The sequence below is a fragment of the Mobula hypostoma genome, chromosome 7 (genome assembly GCF_963921235.1).
Source record: "Mobula hypostoma chromosome 7, sMobHyp1.1, whole genome shotgun sequence".
Classification (NCBI taxonomy): Eukaryota; Metazoa; Chordata; class Chondrichthyes; order Myliobatiformes; family Myliobatidae; genus Mobula; species Mobula hypostoma.
In genome coordinates, this window is record NC_086103.1 from 67,570,190 (window position 1) to 67,587,371 (window position 17,182).

General features: G+C 43.1%; 1 protein-coding gene across 1 annotated transcript in view; it reads left to right on the plus strand.

Annotated features, from left to right (window-relative positions):
• The window catches only part of slu7 (SLU7 homolog, splicing factor), a 45,543-nt gene that overhangs the window by 24,881 nt on the left and 3,480 nt on the right, over nt 1-17,182 (plus strand). Inside the window, exons 5-14 of the mRNA XM_063053568.1 lie at nt 77-241; nt 1,779-1,847; nt 2,592-2,636; nt 3,336-3,464; nt 4,560-4,657; nt 5,511-5,578; nt 5,667-5,806; nt 6,375-6,536; nt 9,920-10,024; nt 13,037-13,120. Of these exons, the coding sequence (XP_062909638.1) occupies nt 77-241; nt 1,779-1,847; nt 2,592-2,636; nt 3,336-3,464; nt 4,560-4,657; nt 5,511-5,578; nt 5,667-5,806; nt 6,375-6,536; nt 9,920-10,024; nt 13,037-13,120 (1,065 nt within the window). The remainder of the gene's footprint in view (nt 1-76; nt 242-1,778; nt 1,848-2,591; nt 2,637-3,335; nt 3,465-4,559; nt 4,658-5,510; nt 5,579-5,666; nt 5,807-6,374; nt 6,537-9,919; nt 10,025-13,036; nt 13,121-17,182) is intronic.

Here is a 17,182-nt window from a genome sequence, read left to right on the forward strand (position 1 = left end):
CTGCATATTTGTAGCTGCTTTGCTCAAATTCTGTGCTGTACTATTCTCTCTGATGTTACCCTTATTTTTTGAAAAGAGACCTAGAAAGGTAGGAGCAAAATTTACCGGTATCGGCATTGCTCCAGATGAGCATATGCAGCCAACACTTGCGTTCGACTATGATGGAAAGCGTGATCGTTGGAATGGTTATGATTCAGAAGAACACATGAGGATTGTGGAGGAGTATTCAAAAGTTGACTTGGTATGTGATCGAATACATTATTGAATTTGTAATTAGCCGTGTGGAAGGATATCTAGGCAACATTCCAGTGTTCACACTTGCAGTTAAATGTTAAAACCAGGAAATTGCTGTTGCAGCTACCTGAACTCCCTCAAGCCTCGTACTGGAACTGAAAAATAGTAATTGCACATTGTTGGCTTAGCCTTTCAGGTTTTAATCATACTTGGAAGTTCAAATGTGCAAAGTAAAAACTTGCACTTTTTTACTCTGTCACTCCTTAGTCCCTTATTTCATTTTCCGTTTTTTCTCCAGTGCATTTTAAATTCTACTGAGTAATCTGACTTGGAGACACTCTGATGCTTTCACTATTGCAACAGATTATTGTTCCCCTTACAAAGAGGGTTGTTTCCTGCTTTGACCACAAGGCCTTGGGAAAGTTCTTTCCCCGTTGAATGCAAAAATCCATGGCAATGATGCTGACTTAGAAAAAGCTCTTCAGTTTAGAGGTTGAGGAGCAAATTGCATGGGGTGGAGGAGAAGATTGAGATTGGTTTAAAAAAAGGCATAAAAAACTGAAATATTGTTATGTGACCTGTAGATGGAGCCAAATGCATGTCCTATTACTTGTACCTATGGATTTAAATAGCTGTTGAAATGCAGTTGAGAGAACACCCATGGTGTATTGCTGTTACATTTGTGTTGCTTCTACATCTTTGTACCTACACACAATTTGAGATCTTTGAGAAATAACTGATATGAGTATTTTTTAGTGCAAGATATCACACTGGTATTATAGGCACATAGGTGAGATTTCCCTGCTATAAAGATAACAGTTGAGTTGAGGTATAATGGGCTATAATAAAGGGTCCCGACAGCATTCCCAGTGGTGCATGTTGCTAATGACGAAGTCAGCCTTTCGCCAACAATTCTGCCTAAGTCAGTGCTGGGTCCAACATTCCAGATTGTCTTGGATTCCACGGCTCTAGCCTTTTGGACCAGTTTTCAATATGAGTCAGAGTCAAAGGGCTTTCTGAAGTCCATGTAAATAATCAACGCTTGTATTGCTTTGGGGAAAAAAAAGATCATTTAGCTGATCATCACTGATAAATTCTTTCTTTTCAAGTGCATATTAACTTGATTTTGGAACTTCACCTCAAAAATAAGAGACACAAGTTGAGGACAAGATTTTTGATGTGCATTTGTGGATTAATGTTGGCTGACTGAAGTATTAGTAATTGGAACTTTTTAGTGAATAAAATAAATTTTAGTGAAGATGATTCAGAACTATCAAGTAACACAAAAAGGGGTTGATCATCATGTATATAGCTGTACATACCTAGATTGCTTTTGTGTGCATTAAAATAAAGTGGGTGAAGATTTGTTCATCAATAACAAGCTGAATTTGTATAGTGCCTTTTGAAGTTTAAAGAAAATGTGATTTTCCCTTCGTAATTGTGTAAGTTTAAAATGTGTCTACAGAATCAGCATGCCTTGTGCAAACTGTCGTGAACTTGAACTTTTTTCCGGTCACAGTTTAAATTTTGTTCAATCATTTTAGGCCAAGCGGACTCTTAAAGCTCAGAAACTACAGGAAGAGCTAGCGTCTGGGAAGTTGGTAGACTATGTGGTGAGTATAAGAGCCCAGAAGCACTTCATCTAATGCTTTGATGTGATGTTATATGCTTGTGCCGAGCTTGGTAGAAATTGTTGCTGGAAATGACCATGATCATATATAACAGTTTTGATAAATATGTTGATGTTACAGAAATAGATTTACATCCATGGAGTGCTGCTACCAATACCAAGGAAAGAGTTAGCTTTTGAATTGGGGTGGACTTTGCTTGAAGTGGGCTAGGACGAATGTTTCAGTGCTATACCTGTAAGTTTTCAGCTACTTCTCAGGTCATCAAGGTATTAAGAACATAAACTCCAACTGAAAGTCTGATATAGAACTGCAGATGATGGAAATAGTTGGCACTTTAAACTATTGCATATGGTTCAAATAAAAATTTCTAGATAACAAATCTTCTACAATAAAATGCTTCATAGGCCAAATAGCATTAGCAAAGTGAAAAAAATGTTTTAGATCAATGACCTTTCATCAAAACTGAACTTTGGTGCTTGCTTAGTACATACACAGTGTGTGAAATTCACTTGTGAGAAAATACCTATGACCAAATGGAAGGCATTTTTTAGTTTTAAAAAAAGTGACAAAAGCAGCATTTGAACAAGAAATATGTGGATGCTTGTTATTGCTTCTTGGAATAAACAGCAAATGATTGCTGTTAATGCAACAGAATGGATACAAATCTATAGTTACTGTTGTGCAATTGTGCTGTGTAGTTGATCTATATTTCTTGTGTTACTGTAGAATTCTTCACGATCTCAGCAGGGAGAAGAAGATCATAATTCAGGGGTATGCGTTTTAATTAAATGGAAAAAAGATTCTGATAAATCTTTTGTGTTTGATTTGGAACAATCTGCTAAGTGTTTCCACTTGGAATTGATAACCTATCCAATTTCTATTTTCCACTTTCTTCAGTTTGCATTCCTGATTTGTGTTTCAGTCTTGTTCCACAGAGCTAAGGTGCCATTCTTTTAGGACCCTTAACACTAAAGAGCTCGTCTCAGCTGTGAAATTGATCTGTAGTGCCCTAATGCAGTCCTCAACTTGTATATCCTTCACTACTGGATGCTGATCAGGAGGTTAAGCTTGAGTCTTTCCTCCAGCCAACCCAATTAAAACACTCTTACTTCTGAGTGCCTTTCACTTAAAATCTTACTATTCTGCATTCCATTGTTTTCCATTTGTTCTTGCAACCATCTGAAAATAATACACAAGTAATACTAGTTAGATAAAAACAAAGTTAAACAAATTTATATTTAATTATTAAGTTAGTTAGTAGACTGTTAAAGTCTGATTTATTCATCATGTATGATTCATTGTACCAGTGATAGAGCAAAAAGGGTGGTACTGTTTTTTTTTAATTATTTGGGACCTGACAAGAACACTTACAAGCAAATGGGTTTATAATATGATGGGTCACTACTGAAATTTGTTGCTTTTTTATGAAGATCTGGGGGTATATCATCGAACTTCGTAATATTTTTTCAGGAAAAGGACAACAGTGAAGATGAGGATGAAGATAAGTATGCTGATGATATTGATATGCCTGGGCAGAACTTTGACTCCAAGAGAAGAATTACAGTTAGAAATCTCCGCATCCGTGAGGACATTGCAAAAGTAAGAATATACAGTGCAAGTGTTTAGGTTTAAGCATAGTCATTTCTGATCTTCATTTAGACCTCTCTGCTGAACAGTATCATTTACTGATATTGAGGCCTGAAATAAAATGGCTGCAACTTTTAATGTTGTCAATCTACAGACTGAGACATTTTTATTTTATAAAGATAAATTTCATGTCCCTTTTGCATGGGCTTCAAAACTTCTCTGTATCATGTTATTAATTTGATAGTGCACCAGCCTTGAAAATGTTTTCAGAGCCCACATTTTTTCCCTTTTGGATCACATTTCACAGTCAGCAAACTCGGCTTGCTGTGTGTGCCTTCTGACTTAAGCAACTGATGTTTCTCGGCCTGCTTTCAGTAGCTGCTGAAAAATCACCCAGATTTACTTGCATTCCTGTAGTATTTCATTATTTAAAGTAATGTTCTGTGTAATTCTGTAAAAAGCCTTTGTTAATTTCAAATGTAAATTATCTTTTAGAGCTCATTCTGATTTCTGTGACGATAAGGTCCCAGCCAAACTGATTAAGTTCTTTTTATTATTTACATTTTCTAATCTATACAGAAAAATGTGCTTCCATGTGTTATTTTGAGCTCTACAGATACAAGTCTCTCATCATCAGTATTTGTAGAACATATCTTAGAAACAGCATATGTTTCTGGCACTCCAAGTTAAATCAAGAATGGGGTTTCCTTTCACTTTTCACTTTGTCCATCCTCTCAAGTGCAGAGACAGACCAATTAGAACTCCACTGCCAGACCTTGATTGATCCGCACCACGCCAAAACCACACTTATTGAGTCAAGGATTTGTACGTCTCAAGAAAACTATATTTCATGCATGAGTGCTTAAATTTTGTTGTGTTGTTGTGTTGAGAAACACCTACAAAAATGTATTTGCCATTCTTATTTTGTAAAAAGCCAAACTGAGGATATCAACAAAATAGCGAAGTCTGAGAAATTAAATCTGAATGAGAGGTGAAGGTTGTGACTCTGTACACACTGTGGATAATACTTCAGCTATAAAAAAACGAATGCTCAATTTAAATTTAATTGTGTTTCTGTGCTGGTAACTATGTTTTTCTACTTGGTAGTATCTCAGAAACTTGGATCCAAATTCGGCGTACTACGATCCGAAAACAAGAGCCATGAGAGAGAATCCGTATTCGAACACTGGCAGAAATCCAGATGAGTAAGCTATTGGTGATGAGCAGTCACTTGAATGATTACCACAGTTTGATCAGGGGATATTTATTGCAATGTTTATCCATATCAGATTTTTTCTACATAAGCTGATAGAATGTATTGTGCCAGTATAACAGGATAGCAGGGAGTGATTTAGAATTCCCAAAATGAGGACAGAGGATTGATCAAGAAGAGTAAATAGAGTATGAGAGTAAGCTTGCAGAGAACATAAAGTCAACAGTAAAAGTTGTTGAAGAATTTCATTGCCAATTTACTGTAAGAGAATTTACCCTGTTACCAAACAGAAATAAAGACACAGACCTCGGTTTACAGTTAACCCTTTAATACGTCATCACAGAGCGATTTCAAGACTCTGCCAATGTCAGGTTACATCTTAAATTTATATAGTAAATTTTGGGCAATAGGCAACAGCTAAACATACTTGGTCAGCGATTTCAAGGAGCACCTGTTAAGTATCAGCCAGTTTACGGATGCTTCTGTGCAGTACACAAAATTAAATCTGCATGTCCACATTCAGTTCCTCTATTAGCCAGACAGAGTCGGACAAAGGTTAGCAATACCCTATTACTGGCATAATCTAGCTAGCACAAGCAAGTCAGAGTCTGTGTCTTATCCTGTCACCCTCTTGACCCAAATCTTGGGCAATACTTAGCTAGTCAAGCTTGACAACAGGATTTTATTTTCTTCCACACAGTTCAAAAATAACTCAAAGGCTGGGAAAAGTTTTGGTTGTGTCTTTAGTATTGTGAAAGGTGCATAATGAGTTAAATTCATCATGGCATGTGATGACAATGTTTCCAGAACATTGTGCATAATTCTTTTGCATCTTTTTATTCTAGAGTTGGGTACGCAGGAGACAATTTTGTGCGTTACACGGGTGACACGGTCAGAATGGCCCAGACACAATGTAAGCTATCTAACAATTTAAAAGTTTTCTAAGCTTTTGTTTTCAGTTTGGAGTTTTGCTATCTATAACCACATGTTCTTTTCAACAGTGTTTGCCTGGGAGGCGTATGAGAAAGGTTCAGAGGTTCACCTCCAAGCTGATCCTACAAAGCTTGAAGTCCTTCATCAGTCCTTCAAAGTTAAGAAAGAAGAGTTTGAGAAACAACAAAAAGGAAGCATTTTGGAGAAGGTATGAATTATATTTTGATTATATAGCTTCACTTAAGTTGTATTATCAATATCTGGGCTGAGCATTTTTCATCCTATTTTACTATTTTACTGGAGAACTTTGATTTTCATTTGTGTTTAACTTTTTTATCTGCACAATATTTCTTCATTTGGGTTTCCTTTTCTGGCTTTACTTGATACGAGAGTAAAGATTGGAAAGCCAGTCTGAAGCCTTGATCTTGTAGTCAGTTAGTGCATCACTGTTAGTTATGGCATTAAACCATACCTAGAAGTGTGAATAAATTATGCAAAAACTATATTCTTTGTCCCTTATTATAACTTGATTTACAAAATTAGGAATAATTATTGTTGCAGTGAACTCTGGTCGAGACCCAATCTTTTTACTCCAAGTGAGTGGATAAAATTCTGTTCAGAATTTGGTAAACAAGTTCAGCCTGTAGCTTATAATGGATTATGAAGTGCACAGGAATAACTAAAATGATGATCTGAATACTTTTTATAAACTACGTTCAGTAATGACTATCTCTCATAGTAATCCAGAAATTGTTTTTAAATTGTTATCATTACAGTATGGAGGCCAGCAACACCTGAATGTCCCACCACGGGAGCTGTTGCTAGCTCAAACAGAGGATTATGTAGAGTATTCAAGGCATGGTGCTGTCTTGAAGGGTCAAGAGAAAGCGGTTGTAAAGTCCAAGTATGAGGAGGATGTCCTGATCGGTAACCACAAAGTGAGTAATTGAGTCTTGATGTTAGAACTGCACTGCCTTTGATCTCCAGAAGTGTTTGATGAACTGTTTTTGTTACAATTTTCTCTTCAGGGATTTGGCATGGTTATGTAATGGCATTTACTTTTCACTAAGAATCCAACAGCTCTCTACTCCTCCCTCAGCCCATCTGATTTCTCAGCTCCGCGTTGAACCATCCTCTTGACACAATCATCAACCATTATCTAGTACTGTCTCCTGTTTACTTAAAAATATTTCCATGGATTCTGTACTTCGTAAAAATGTAATAACTAAAACCACTTTGCAGTAGATATTTTAAAAACAGGAACTCGCTTTTGTTTTGGACTTTTCATTAACTTGACCGGTGTTTTATTTTGGGAAGATATAATTTAAACAGCAGGGTTCAATGAAATATGTTGCTTTTAGGTGTTGGCTGAGATATTAATGTTGACTGGACCCCTGTTCCTCTTTGTGAAGGGTCATAATGGAATAAAATAATGGAGAAAAAAATGAAAGGCCGTGAAAAAGGCTGTGATTTAGGACTAGACCATAAGACATGGGAGCAGAATGAAGCTATTTGGCCCATCAAGTCTGCTTATATTATCCTTGACAATCAGGGTTTACAGGAGAGAGAGGGATAGACACTATGGAAAATAATTAGCTGAACTACAGGGAGTAGGGTTGACTGTGTTACTCTGCAGAGATCTGGTAGAGGCTCTGAGCTGAGTTCCAAACTGTTTCTATGGTTTTACACAAGGATGAGAGGGCAAAGAGGAATTGGAATTAATATTTCATCCTTTTGGATTGGCGTAGTGTCACTTCTGGATTTTATCATGCTCTTGTGAGCATAATCTGGGATAGTATTAAATTTTCCTGAGACAAAATCCTTGACATCTCCTGAGAGCGTCTGTCAGTAGCCTTCTCTTTGCTTTTCACACCCCCCCCCCCCATTTGCTCTCATACCCTTCTTCACCCCACCACTCTAGTTTTGCATTTGGAATATGTCTGGCCCCATTAGTTTGGACTCTTAAGCAAAAATAATAACTTGGTCATGTCTGATCTAGTTCTGTGAGGCATAATCGGTGTTGTATGGGTCAGCATTTCCTAATCCTCTGGTTATTTTTTCAAGTCACAAATGCCAGACTCAAATCTTCTGGCTGCTCTCCAGCCTTAGAGCATGATAAATGATAGCCATACATTATTGTATTATTTTGTAGCAAGGGGTGGGGGAGAGGGAGTTGAAATGTTGAAATGAAACTAAAATTATCAGTGAGAATGAAAAACCTATTGTGAAAATAAGAGAGATCAAAATAAGAGTCCAAATACTCCAGAAGGAAGAATAAATCTAATATGTGTATTAAAGTCTCAAAATAACAATTATTTTAGTTCGAGGAGAAAGATATATTAGCATAATAATTACAGCAGAATTACAAGTGCACAATACCACACAAAGTGAAATGTTCTGAAATTTCCACATCTAAAATAGTTTAATACAGAAATCCAGTTCCTTCCCACCTACATCTGCGACACTTCACGTGCTCTCGAACACTTCAGAAACTTTCAATTCATTATCACCATGGATGTCCAGTCCCTCTACACTTCTATACCCTCTTCAAGAAGGCCATAAAGCTCTCTGCTTCCTTCTCAGCAAAATGCCCAATCAGTTCCCCTCCTCTATCTGGCAGATCTTGTCCTCACCCTCAACAATTTCTCCTTCGACTCCTCTCACTTTTTCCAAATTCAAAGGGTAGCCATGGACTCCAGCTATGCATGCCTTTTCTTTGACAATGTGTAACAGTTCCAAGCCTTCCCTGGTAATGTCCCCCAACTCTTCATGCTCTACATTGACGACTGGATTGATGCTGCTTCAGGCACCCATGCTGAGCTCATCAAGTTAATCAACTTTGCCTCTAACATCCCCCTGCCCTTAAATTCACTTGGTCCATTTCTGGTACCTCTCTCCACTTAATTTCTCTTTCTCTATCTTTGGAGACAAACTCTCTACTGACATCTTTTATAAACCTACCGATTCCCACGGCTATCTTGACTAAACCTCTTCCCACCCTGTCTCCTGTAAAGATACTATTCCCTTTCTCAGTTACCTTAATCTCCACCACCTCTGTTCCCAGGATGAGGCTTTCCTTTCCAGTACATCAGAGATGTTTTCCTTCTTCAAAGAGCGGGGTTTCCCCTCCTCCACCATTGATGGTGCCCTCGCCCGGATCTCCTCCATTTCCCAGATATCTGCGCTCACCCAGTTCCTCTTGTCCTCACCTACCATCCCATGAGCCTCCACGTCTAACACATCAGTCTCTGCAACTTCCGCCATTTTTAATGGGATCCTATCACCAAACACCTTCACATCTCCCACCCCCCCCATCTCCATTTTCTGCAAGGATTGCTCCCTCCGTGATTCTCTTGTCCATTTGTCCCTCCTGGCATGTATCCCTGCAAGCGAGAGAAATGCTACACCTGCTTCCTTACCTCAATTCAAGGCCCCAAACAGTCCTTCCAGGTGAGGCAACGCTTCACCTGTGAATTTGTTGGTTGGCTATTGAGTCTAGTGCTTCGGATGCAACCCCCTGTACATTGGTGAGACTCAACGTAAATTGGGGGGAGGGGGAGGGCTGCTTAATTGAGCACCTCTGATCATTATGCCAAAAGCGGTATTTCCTGGTGGCTAACAACTTTAATTCCTTTTCCCATTCCCATTCCGACATGGTCTACCATGATGAGACCACACTCAGGGTGGAAGAACGACACCTTGTATTCTGTCACCAGCATGAACATCAACTCCTCCTTTTTTCCCTTCCTTCTTCCCTCTTCTTCTATTCCCCACTCTGGCCTGTTGCCTCTTCCCCTAACCTGCCTATCACCTGGTGTCCCTCCTCCTTCCCCTTCTCTCGTGATGTACTCTCCTCTCCTATAACCTTCTACCTCGTGTTCCTTCCCAGCTTTTTATTCTGATCACTTCCTCCTTCTTTTCCAGTCCTGAAGGAAGGTGTTAGCCCGAACCATCGACTATTCATCTATTTCTGTAGATGTTGCTTGATCTGCTGAGTTCCTCCAGCATCTTGCATGTATTATCCTGGATTTCCAGGATCTGCAGAATCTCTTGTTACAGAAATCCTGGAATTGGTTCAGACATCCTTGGTTAAAACAGCCCTTTTCTGACAGTAATCATTAATTATTGAGCTGAGTCTCTGGTCTTTACAGATATATTCTGAAAATCTTTTTCTTTGTTGCATGAGATAGAAGTGATTCTTAATGTTGGACTCGGCTATAGTTGCTGCTTAGAAAGCCAGCCATCTCTAAAACAATCTATCTAAAAAAAGAGGATTTTAAAATTGTACTGATTAAATGTTTATCACTTTTATTATTTACAGTCTGTATGGGGATCCTACTGGAAGGAGGGGAAATGGGGGTACAAATGCTGCCATTCATTTATCAAAACTTCCTACTGTACTGGCGAAGCGGGGAAGCAGATTGTTGTAAGTACTGTGGTTCTACAGAACAACCTGTTATGTTATTGTAAATGGGCATAATTTAGAAGTTAAAATGTTATAAGGTTTTATGGTTAGCTTTATTGCATTAATATCATTTGCTATTTCCTTCACCTTGTGCTGGCACTTAACAGATTTTGAGTTTTAATATTCAGTATTAGTTTTAGCCTATACTTTTCAGGAAATAACACTGGAATCCACCGAGTAAAATGGAAAACTGTCCAGTTTTGACAAAGTGCAGGACAGGTCCAATCTGACACTTGTCATCGTCACCCTATCTGTTTGAAGGTTTCATCGACCGTGCATTGTTGAGGCACTTGTATTCTACTTAATGGTTTACTTTAACAAGGTGAAAGTTGCTGTTCCTGAAATCATTATTTGACTGAACATGGTATTTAGAATCCCACAGCACATCAGAATCCAGGAAAACATGCCTGTAGTTATGACTGGTGAACGCAGCAGGCCAAGCAGCATCTATAGGAAGAGGCGCAGTCGACGTTTCAGGCCGAGACCCTTCGTCAGGACTAACTGAAGGAAGAGTGAGTAAGGGATTTGAAAGCTGGAGGAGGAGGGGGAGATCCAAAATGATAGGAGAAGACAGGAGGGGGAGGGATAGAGCCGAGAGCTGGACAGGTGATAGGCAAAAGGGGATACGAGAGGATCATGGGACAGGAGGTCCGGGAAGAAAGACAAGGCAGGGGGGGGTGACCCAGAGGATGGGCAAGAGGTGTATTCAGAGGGACAGAGGGAGTAAAAGGAGAGTGAGAGAAAGAATGTGTGCATAAAAATGAGTAACAGCTGGGGTACGAGGGGGAGGTGGGGCCTAGCGGAAGTTAGAGAAGTCAATGTTCATGCCATCAGGTTGGAGGCTACCCAGACGGAATATAAGGTGTTGTTCCTCCAACCTGAGTGTGGCTTCATCTTTACAGTAGAGGAGGCCGTGGATAGACATGTCAGAATGGGAATGGGATGTGGAATAAAAATGTGTGGCCACTGGGAGATCCTGCTTTCTCTGGCGGACAGAGCGTAGATGTTCAGCAAAGCGGTCTCCCAGTCTGCGTCGGGTCTCACCAATATATAAAAGGCCACATCGGGAGCACCGGACGCAGTATATCACCCCAGTCGACTCACAGGTGAAGTGATGCCTCACCTGGAAGGACTGTTTGGGGCCCTGAATGGTGGTAAGGGAGGAAGTGTAAGGGCATGTGTAGCACTTGTTCCGCTTACACGGATAAATGCCAGGAGAGAGATCAGTGGGGAGGGATGGGGGGGACGAATGGACAAGGGAGTTGTGTAGGGAGTGATCCCTGCGGAATGCAGAGGGGGGGGCAGGGATCGCTCCCTACACAACTCCCTTGTCCATTCGTCCCCCCCATCCCTCCCCACTGATCTCCCTCCTGGCACTTATCCGTGTAAGCGGAACAAGTGCTACACATGCCCTTACACTTCCTCCCTTACCACCATTCAGGGCCCCAAACAGTCCTTCCAGGTGAGGCATCACTTCACCTGTGAGTCGACTGGGGTGATATACTGCGTCCGGTGCTCCCGATGTGGCCTTTTATATATTGGTGAGACCCGACGCAGACTGGGAGACCGCTTTGCTGAACATCTACGCTCTGTCCGCCAGAGAAAGCAGGATCTCCCAGTGGCCACACATTTTAATTCCACATCCCATTCCCATTCTGACATGTCTATCCACGGCCTCCTCTACTGTAAAGATGAAGCCACACTCAGGTTGGAGGAACAACACCTTATATTCCGTCTGGGTAGCCTCCAACCTGATGGCATGAACATTGACTTCTCTAACTTCCGCTAGGCCCCACCTCCCCCTCGTACCCCATCTGTTACTCATTTTTATGCACACATTCTTTCTCTCACTCTCCTTTTTCTCCCTCTGTCCCTCTGAATATACCTCTTGCCCATCCTCTGGGTCACCCCCCCCGCCTTGTCTTTCTTCCCGGACCTCCTGTCCCATGATCCTCTCGTATCCCCTTTTGCCTATCACCTGTCCAGCTCTCAGCTCTATCCCTCCCCCTCCTGTCTTCTCCTATCATTTTGGATCTCCCCCTCCTCCTCCAGCTTTCAAATCCCTTACTCACTCTTCCTTCAGTTAGTCCTGACGAAGGGTCTTGGCCTGAAACGTCGACTGTGCCTCTTCCTATAGATGCTGCTTGGCCTGCTGCGTTCACCAGCAACTTTGATGTGTGTTGCTTGAATTTCCAGCATCTGCAGAATTCCTGTTGTTTCTGTAGTTATGACTGCCTGGTATCATGTCTATGGGGTGGACTCCCATTTCCTGTGAGTTAAGTTATAAAAACATTTCAGCATGGACATGGATCAGCCAATAGAGGGTGCATGCTGCTGCCTTAACAAAGGAGTCAGGAGTGAAGTTGATGACAGGAGACACCCTCCCCACCCCCACATTTTAGCAGTTCAGATGATGTAAATTGGCTTGCTAAGAATTCACAAATCACTAACAGGAAAATCTAAGATGTGAATTAGTGTCAGGTTTATTTTATTTTCATCTTGCATTTCTTGAAGCAGGAGAATTATTTTCTGGGAGTGCATCCCCTCACCCTCCCCACCACTCCCCCCCCCACCTTGTTGCGCAGGAGTTGCCAGTATTTAATGAATAACCTGCTATTGAGATTACAGTGAAGGACGATTGCACAATAAAACCAGCAGCAGAAGTAAATTGAAGAGGCTTCTCTGTGTTTTCCCTCATTTGGAAGATTGGTCAAAGGGCAGAAACCAGAAGACACACTGAAACAGTAAACTTTCAAAAGAGCACTGTTTGAAAATAAAAACTAAAGTTTTATTTCTGCTTTCCTCAGAAAAAATCTGCACATGAAATTTTAATCTGTTTTTAAAAGTTTTAGATGTTGGTGAACTGCAGTGTTGTTCCATCAACATCGGTTTTAGCTACCAACAAGTTTTACATGGAATAAGCAATGTCGAATTGCTCTCTAAGCTATCCTGTTCTTTACTTTCTCCTTGTAGGAGGAGGATGACGTGAACTGCCTTCCTGAAATTCCAGATTCTAACCAGGAAGCATCTGAGAGTGTACCAAAAAGTTTAGTTGAGGCAAGTATCATTCTGTACAAATATAATGGAACATTATAACAGCATATGAAACAATTAAACAATGACTTGGAAATAACTGTCTTTGAATTGCTGATCTTGAGAACTGCGAAGTCTTGGTGGCAACTTCTATAGATTTCTTTGTTAGAGTAACGAGAATGTTGTAGCGGATATTGAGGTGTGTACAGGTATTTATTTGGATCCAATGGTTCTGTGCAAGGGATTCTGTGTATATTAAATACTAATTAATTAATTATCTGCCAAATCAGGACTGTTCATTGTAAAATAGCAACAAAATGTTGGGATATACACGATGGGAAATGCACGGAGATCTGTGTGTCTTGCAAAACGATCCGGATATTCCCTAACTGGAAACCTTGGATGAATTATGAGGTCATATCCCTTTTGAAGGCTAGAGCTGCGGCTTTTAGGTCCGGGGATACCAGTCGCTGCACGGAATCCAGGCGTGAACTCCGGAAAGCTATTAAGGGTGCCAAGAAGCAATATCAAGCCAAGTTGGAAGCCCAGGCTAACCAGAGGGATGCCAGTAGACCATGGCAGGGTCTAAATGAGATCACTGGGTGCAAAGAAAAGACTGGAAATATCAATAACTGTGGCGCTTCTCTTCCTGACAAACTTAACGTATTCTACGCAAGATTCGAAAAGAAGAGGAGCGTCCGGCTCCCTCCGGATGAACCGGACCTGGTGGCATCGAGATTCATCGGCACCGAGGAGGACGTTAGAAGGGCCTTTCTGAAGTTAAATCCAAGGAAGGCGACGGGCCCAGATGGTGTTCCGGGACGGGTTCTCCGGGCCTGTGCAAGCGAGCTAGCTGGAGTGTTTGCTGACATCTTCAACTGCTCCTTGCTTCAGTCTAAGATCTCTTCGTGTTTTAAGAAGGCAACGATAATCCCAGTGCCGAAGAAGAGCAAGGTGGCATGCCTGAATGACTGTCGACCTGTGGCTCTGACATCAATTGCTATGAAGTGCTTCGAGGGATTGGTTATGGCACACATCAACCACAGCCTACTGGTCAACCTTGACGCTTTGCAATTCGCATACTGGAGCCACAGGTCAACGGCAGATGCCATCTCTCTGGCCCAACATTCCTCCTTAGAACACCTGGAGAATAAAGACACATATGTAAGGCTCCTTTTCATTGACTACAGCTCTGCCTTTAATACCATCATTCCAAATGTAGCCCCCCCCCCGGCCACCCTCAGGTTCGCTCGGCTCGCTGTCGTCTAGGGAAACGGCCCTCGGCCCCGGCAAACTGGGTAATTCGTTTGTGTGGATGCTGTCCCACCCAAATAACAGACAATACACCAGATGCAATTAAATGATATACAGTTTATAGATATTACTGGAACTATATAATTAAAAGAGAATAAAATATGAAAGGAGAATAAAAGGCGCCACACTTATCAAAGTTCAATCTCTTCGTGCACAAAAACCGTTGGAGCTCAAGGACCTTCTTCTTCACCTTGTGACCCCCCTCAGACCACCTCGACCAGCCGCCTGGGACCAACAACGGTGGTCGACCAGACGATCCACACGAGTCCGTCTCCGTCTCCTCGCCGAACGCCCTCCTCGGGGTCCAACCCCGTTAGCGGTCTCACAGCACCTCGTCCATCCTCTGTCTCACTCTCCCGCCTTCTTCTTACAGGCTCCCAAGAGCCGTCGCACCAGAGGGGAGTTAGTCCCCACCAGCAGGGCAGCACCACCGGTTTCTACCGGGTCCGGACAGACCAACACCAGTGTCTCAAAGGCTTCCGACACTCCCACACCTCCCTCCGAAAATTCCAATCTCACTGACAAGTACCCATCGTACGGGTAATCACCATCACTTATTCCCCAAATCTCCAATGCATTAAACGGAGTTACTGGCAAATGCTTTAGATACTTGTTGTAGAACGACCGGTACAGTAAGGTAACCTGCGACCCGGTGTCAAGGATGGCTTTCGCAAAGATTCCCTCTATCCGTAGGGACACGCTGGAACGGGGTCCCACCACTCATCCGGGTGGGCTTGTTCTTTCTGGGGTTCCATAGCTGTTTTCTGGGAACGTGTTCCTCCCGAGACTCCAGTCCATTCCCTCACTGAGCCTCTCCTAAGTTTCCCGACACCTCTTCCTTCTTGGTGGCCCGGGGGCCCTCCCCCCTCGGCACATCTCGTCTCTCACAATCCCTCCGCAAGTGGCCCGCTTCCCCACAGCTGTAGCACGCCCCCGGCCACTCACATTCCCGCCGGAAATGCCCCTCTCTCCCGCAGTTATAGCACCCACTACTCGCCGCCTCTCTCCTCCCGATACGCCCTCCCGGGGACCCCTTGGATTTCTCTGATCTCACCCTGGCTACCACCTCCTGAACCGCTGAAGACCGTCCCTGGGGGTCCGAGCCCCCTGGTCAGCCCGAAGCACTCTCCTCGGCCCGTACCTCTCGGATCAGCTGTCCGAATGATGGAGGGGGGCCCCACTTAAATGACTGCCGTACACTCCAAGCCACTCTGTCATCCTCCCGGGAACCGCTACATATCTGGCTCATCCTTAACACCGCCACTTCGTCCTCCCTCACTATCCCTCATCGCAGCAACCCCGTAAGTTTTCCTTCCAGCCTGAAAGCATAGTCTGAGAGCTTTTCCCCTCTTCTCTGCCCCATCCGTTGAAACTCCGCTAAATGCCGCCAGGGATCTCCTGACAGTCCAAACACTTCCTCCAAAGCGTCCAAACACTCCGATAGGGAAGCCAAGGGGCGTGCCGCTCTCAGATCGCGGACCACCCGGGCCGCCCCGCCCCTTAAGCTTTCCACCAATCGCTGTCTCTTTTCCTCATCCGAAACTGGCCACACCTCTAACAATTGGGATGTATCTTTAACCCAGGTATCATAGTCATCCTCCCCTTCCGGGGTGGGCCTGGCTCCCGAGAAAATTCTCAGCTTCGGGCGGGGCCCCTCAACCCTTCTCGCCAGGGAGGTAATGGCAGCCATTAACTCGGCAGTCTCATCCCGCCCATGGGGGTGGGGCCTGGCCAAACCTTCCCACTCCACACCTCCACCTCTTGCTACTGGCACCCCTCCCCCCCGGGGGCCTCATCTAGCTCCTCCTCCGGCACCTCCTCACTTGCGTCCTCGGGGAGAGTGTGGAGACCCCACAGCCCTGCCTCTCCCGGGGCGTGGACTGTCGCTGGTAGTTCCAACGTCATGACGTCGGCACTCGTCCGCACCAACATCCAGCTGGACTGCAGTTCTTTCCCACCCCTTCTAGCTATAAGTTCTACCTGCCCGATACCTTTAATCGAACTCAACCCTCGCACCAGTACATCTGCCGGAATGCGATAATCGACTCCACTTAACACACACACATGATTCACCGGTACCTCCTCCCATTCACACCAACTTACAATCTTATCTCAATCCATCTTCACACCACTTAACACGATGACTAGTACAACTTTACCGAAAATCCAAATCCAGGACGGTAGCCCCCACTTGTAACGTTCCGTTATATTGGCTCGTGTATGTCTAGGGGAAATCCAGCTCAGCACCTGCCTCAACGCTCCCCACAGGGTCAGTCACCGCCCGAATCAATCACAACATCAATCATCAGCCAGCACACCCAGTAAATTTTAACAAATACACTCTAAAGCAAAAACAAGCTGCTAGCGCAAACTTTCTCAGCATTTAACACAACAAAGCCACATTCCCCAGATTAACATAACAAAGAGGCCATTTTAATTAGCCTCCGCAATAACATAAAAGTCGAAACCCTCTTATGACGGGTTCCTAAGCTCTGGAACCTGGGCCTTAGCACTCAGATCTGCAGCTGGATCTTCAATTTCCTCACAGACAGGACCCAGGCTGTAAAAATAGGGGACAAACTCTCCTCTACAATCACTCTGAGCTCCGGTGCCCCACAAGGCTGTGTACTCAGCCCCCTGCTGTACTCACTGTACACCCATGATTGTGTAGCCAAGTTTCCATCGAACTCAATATATAAGTTTGCTGATGACACAACAATTGTAGGCTGTATCTCGGGTAATGATGAGTTTGAGTACAGAGAGGAAATTAAG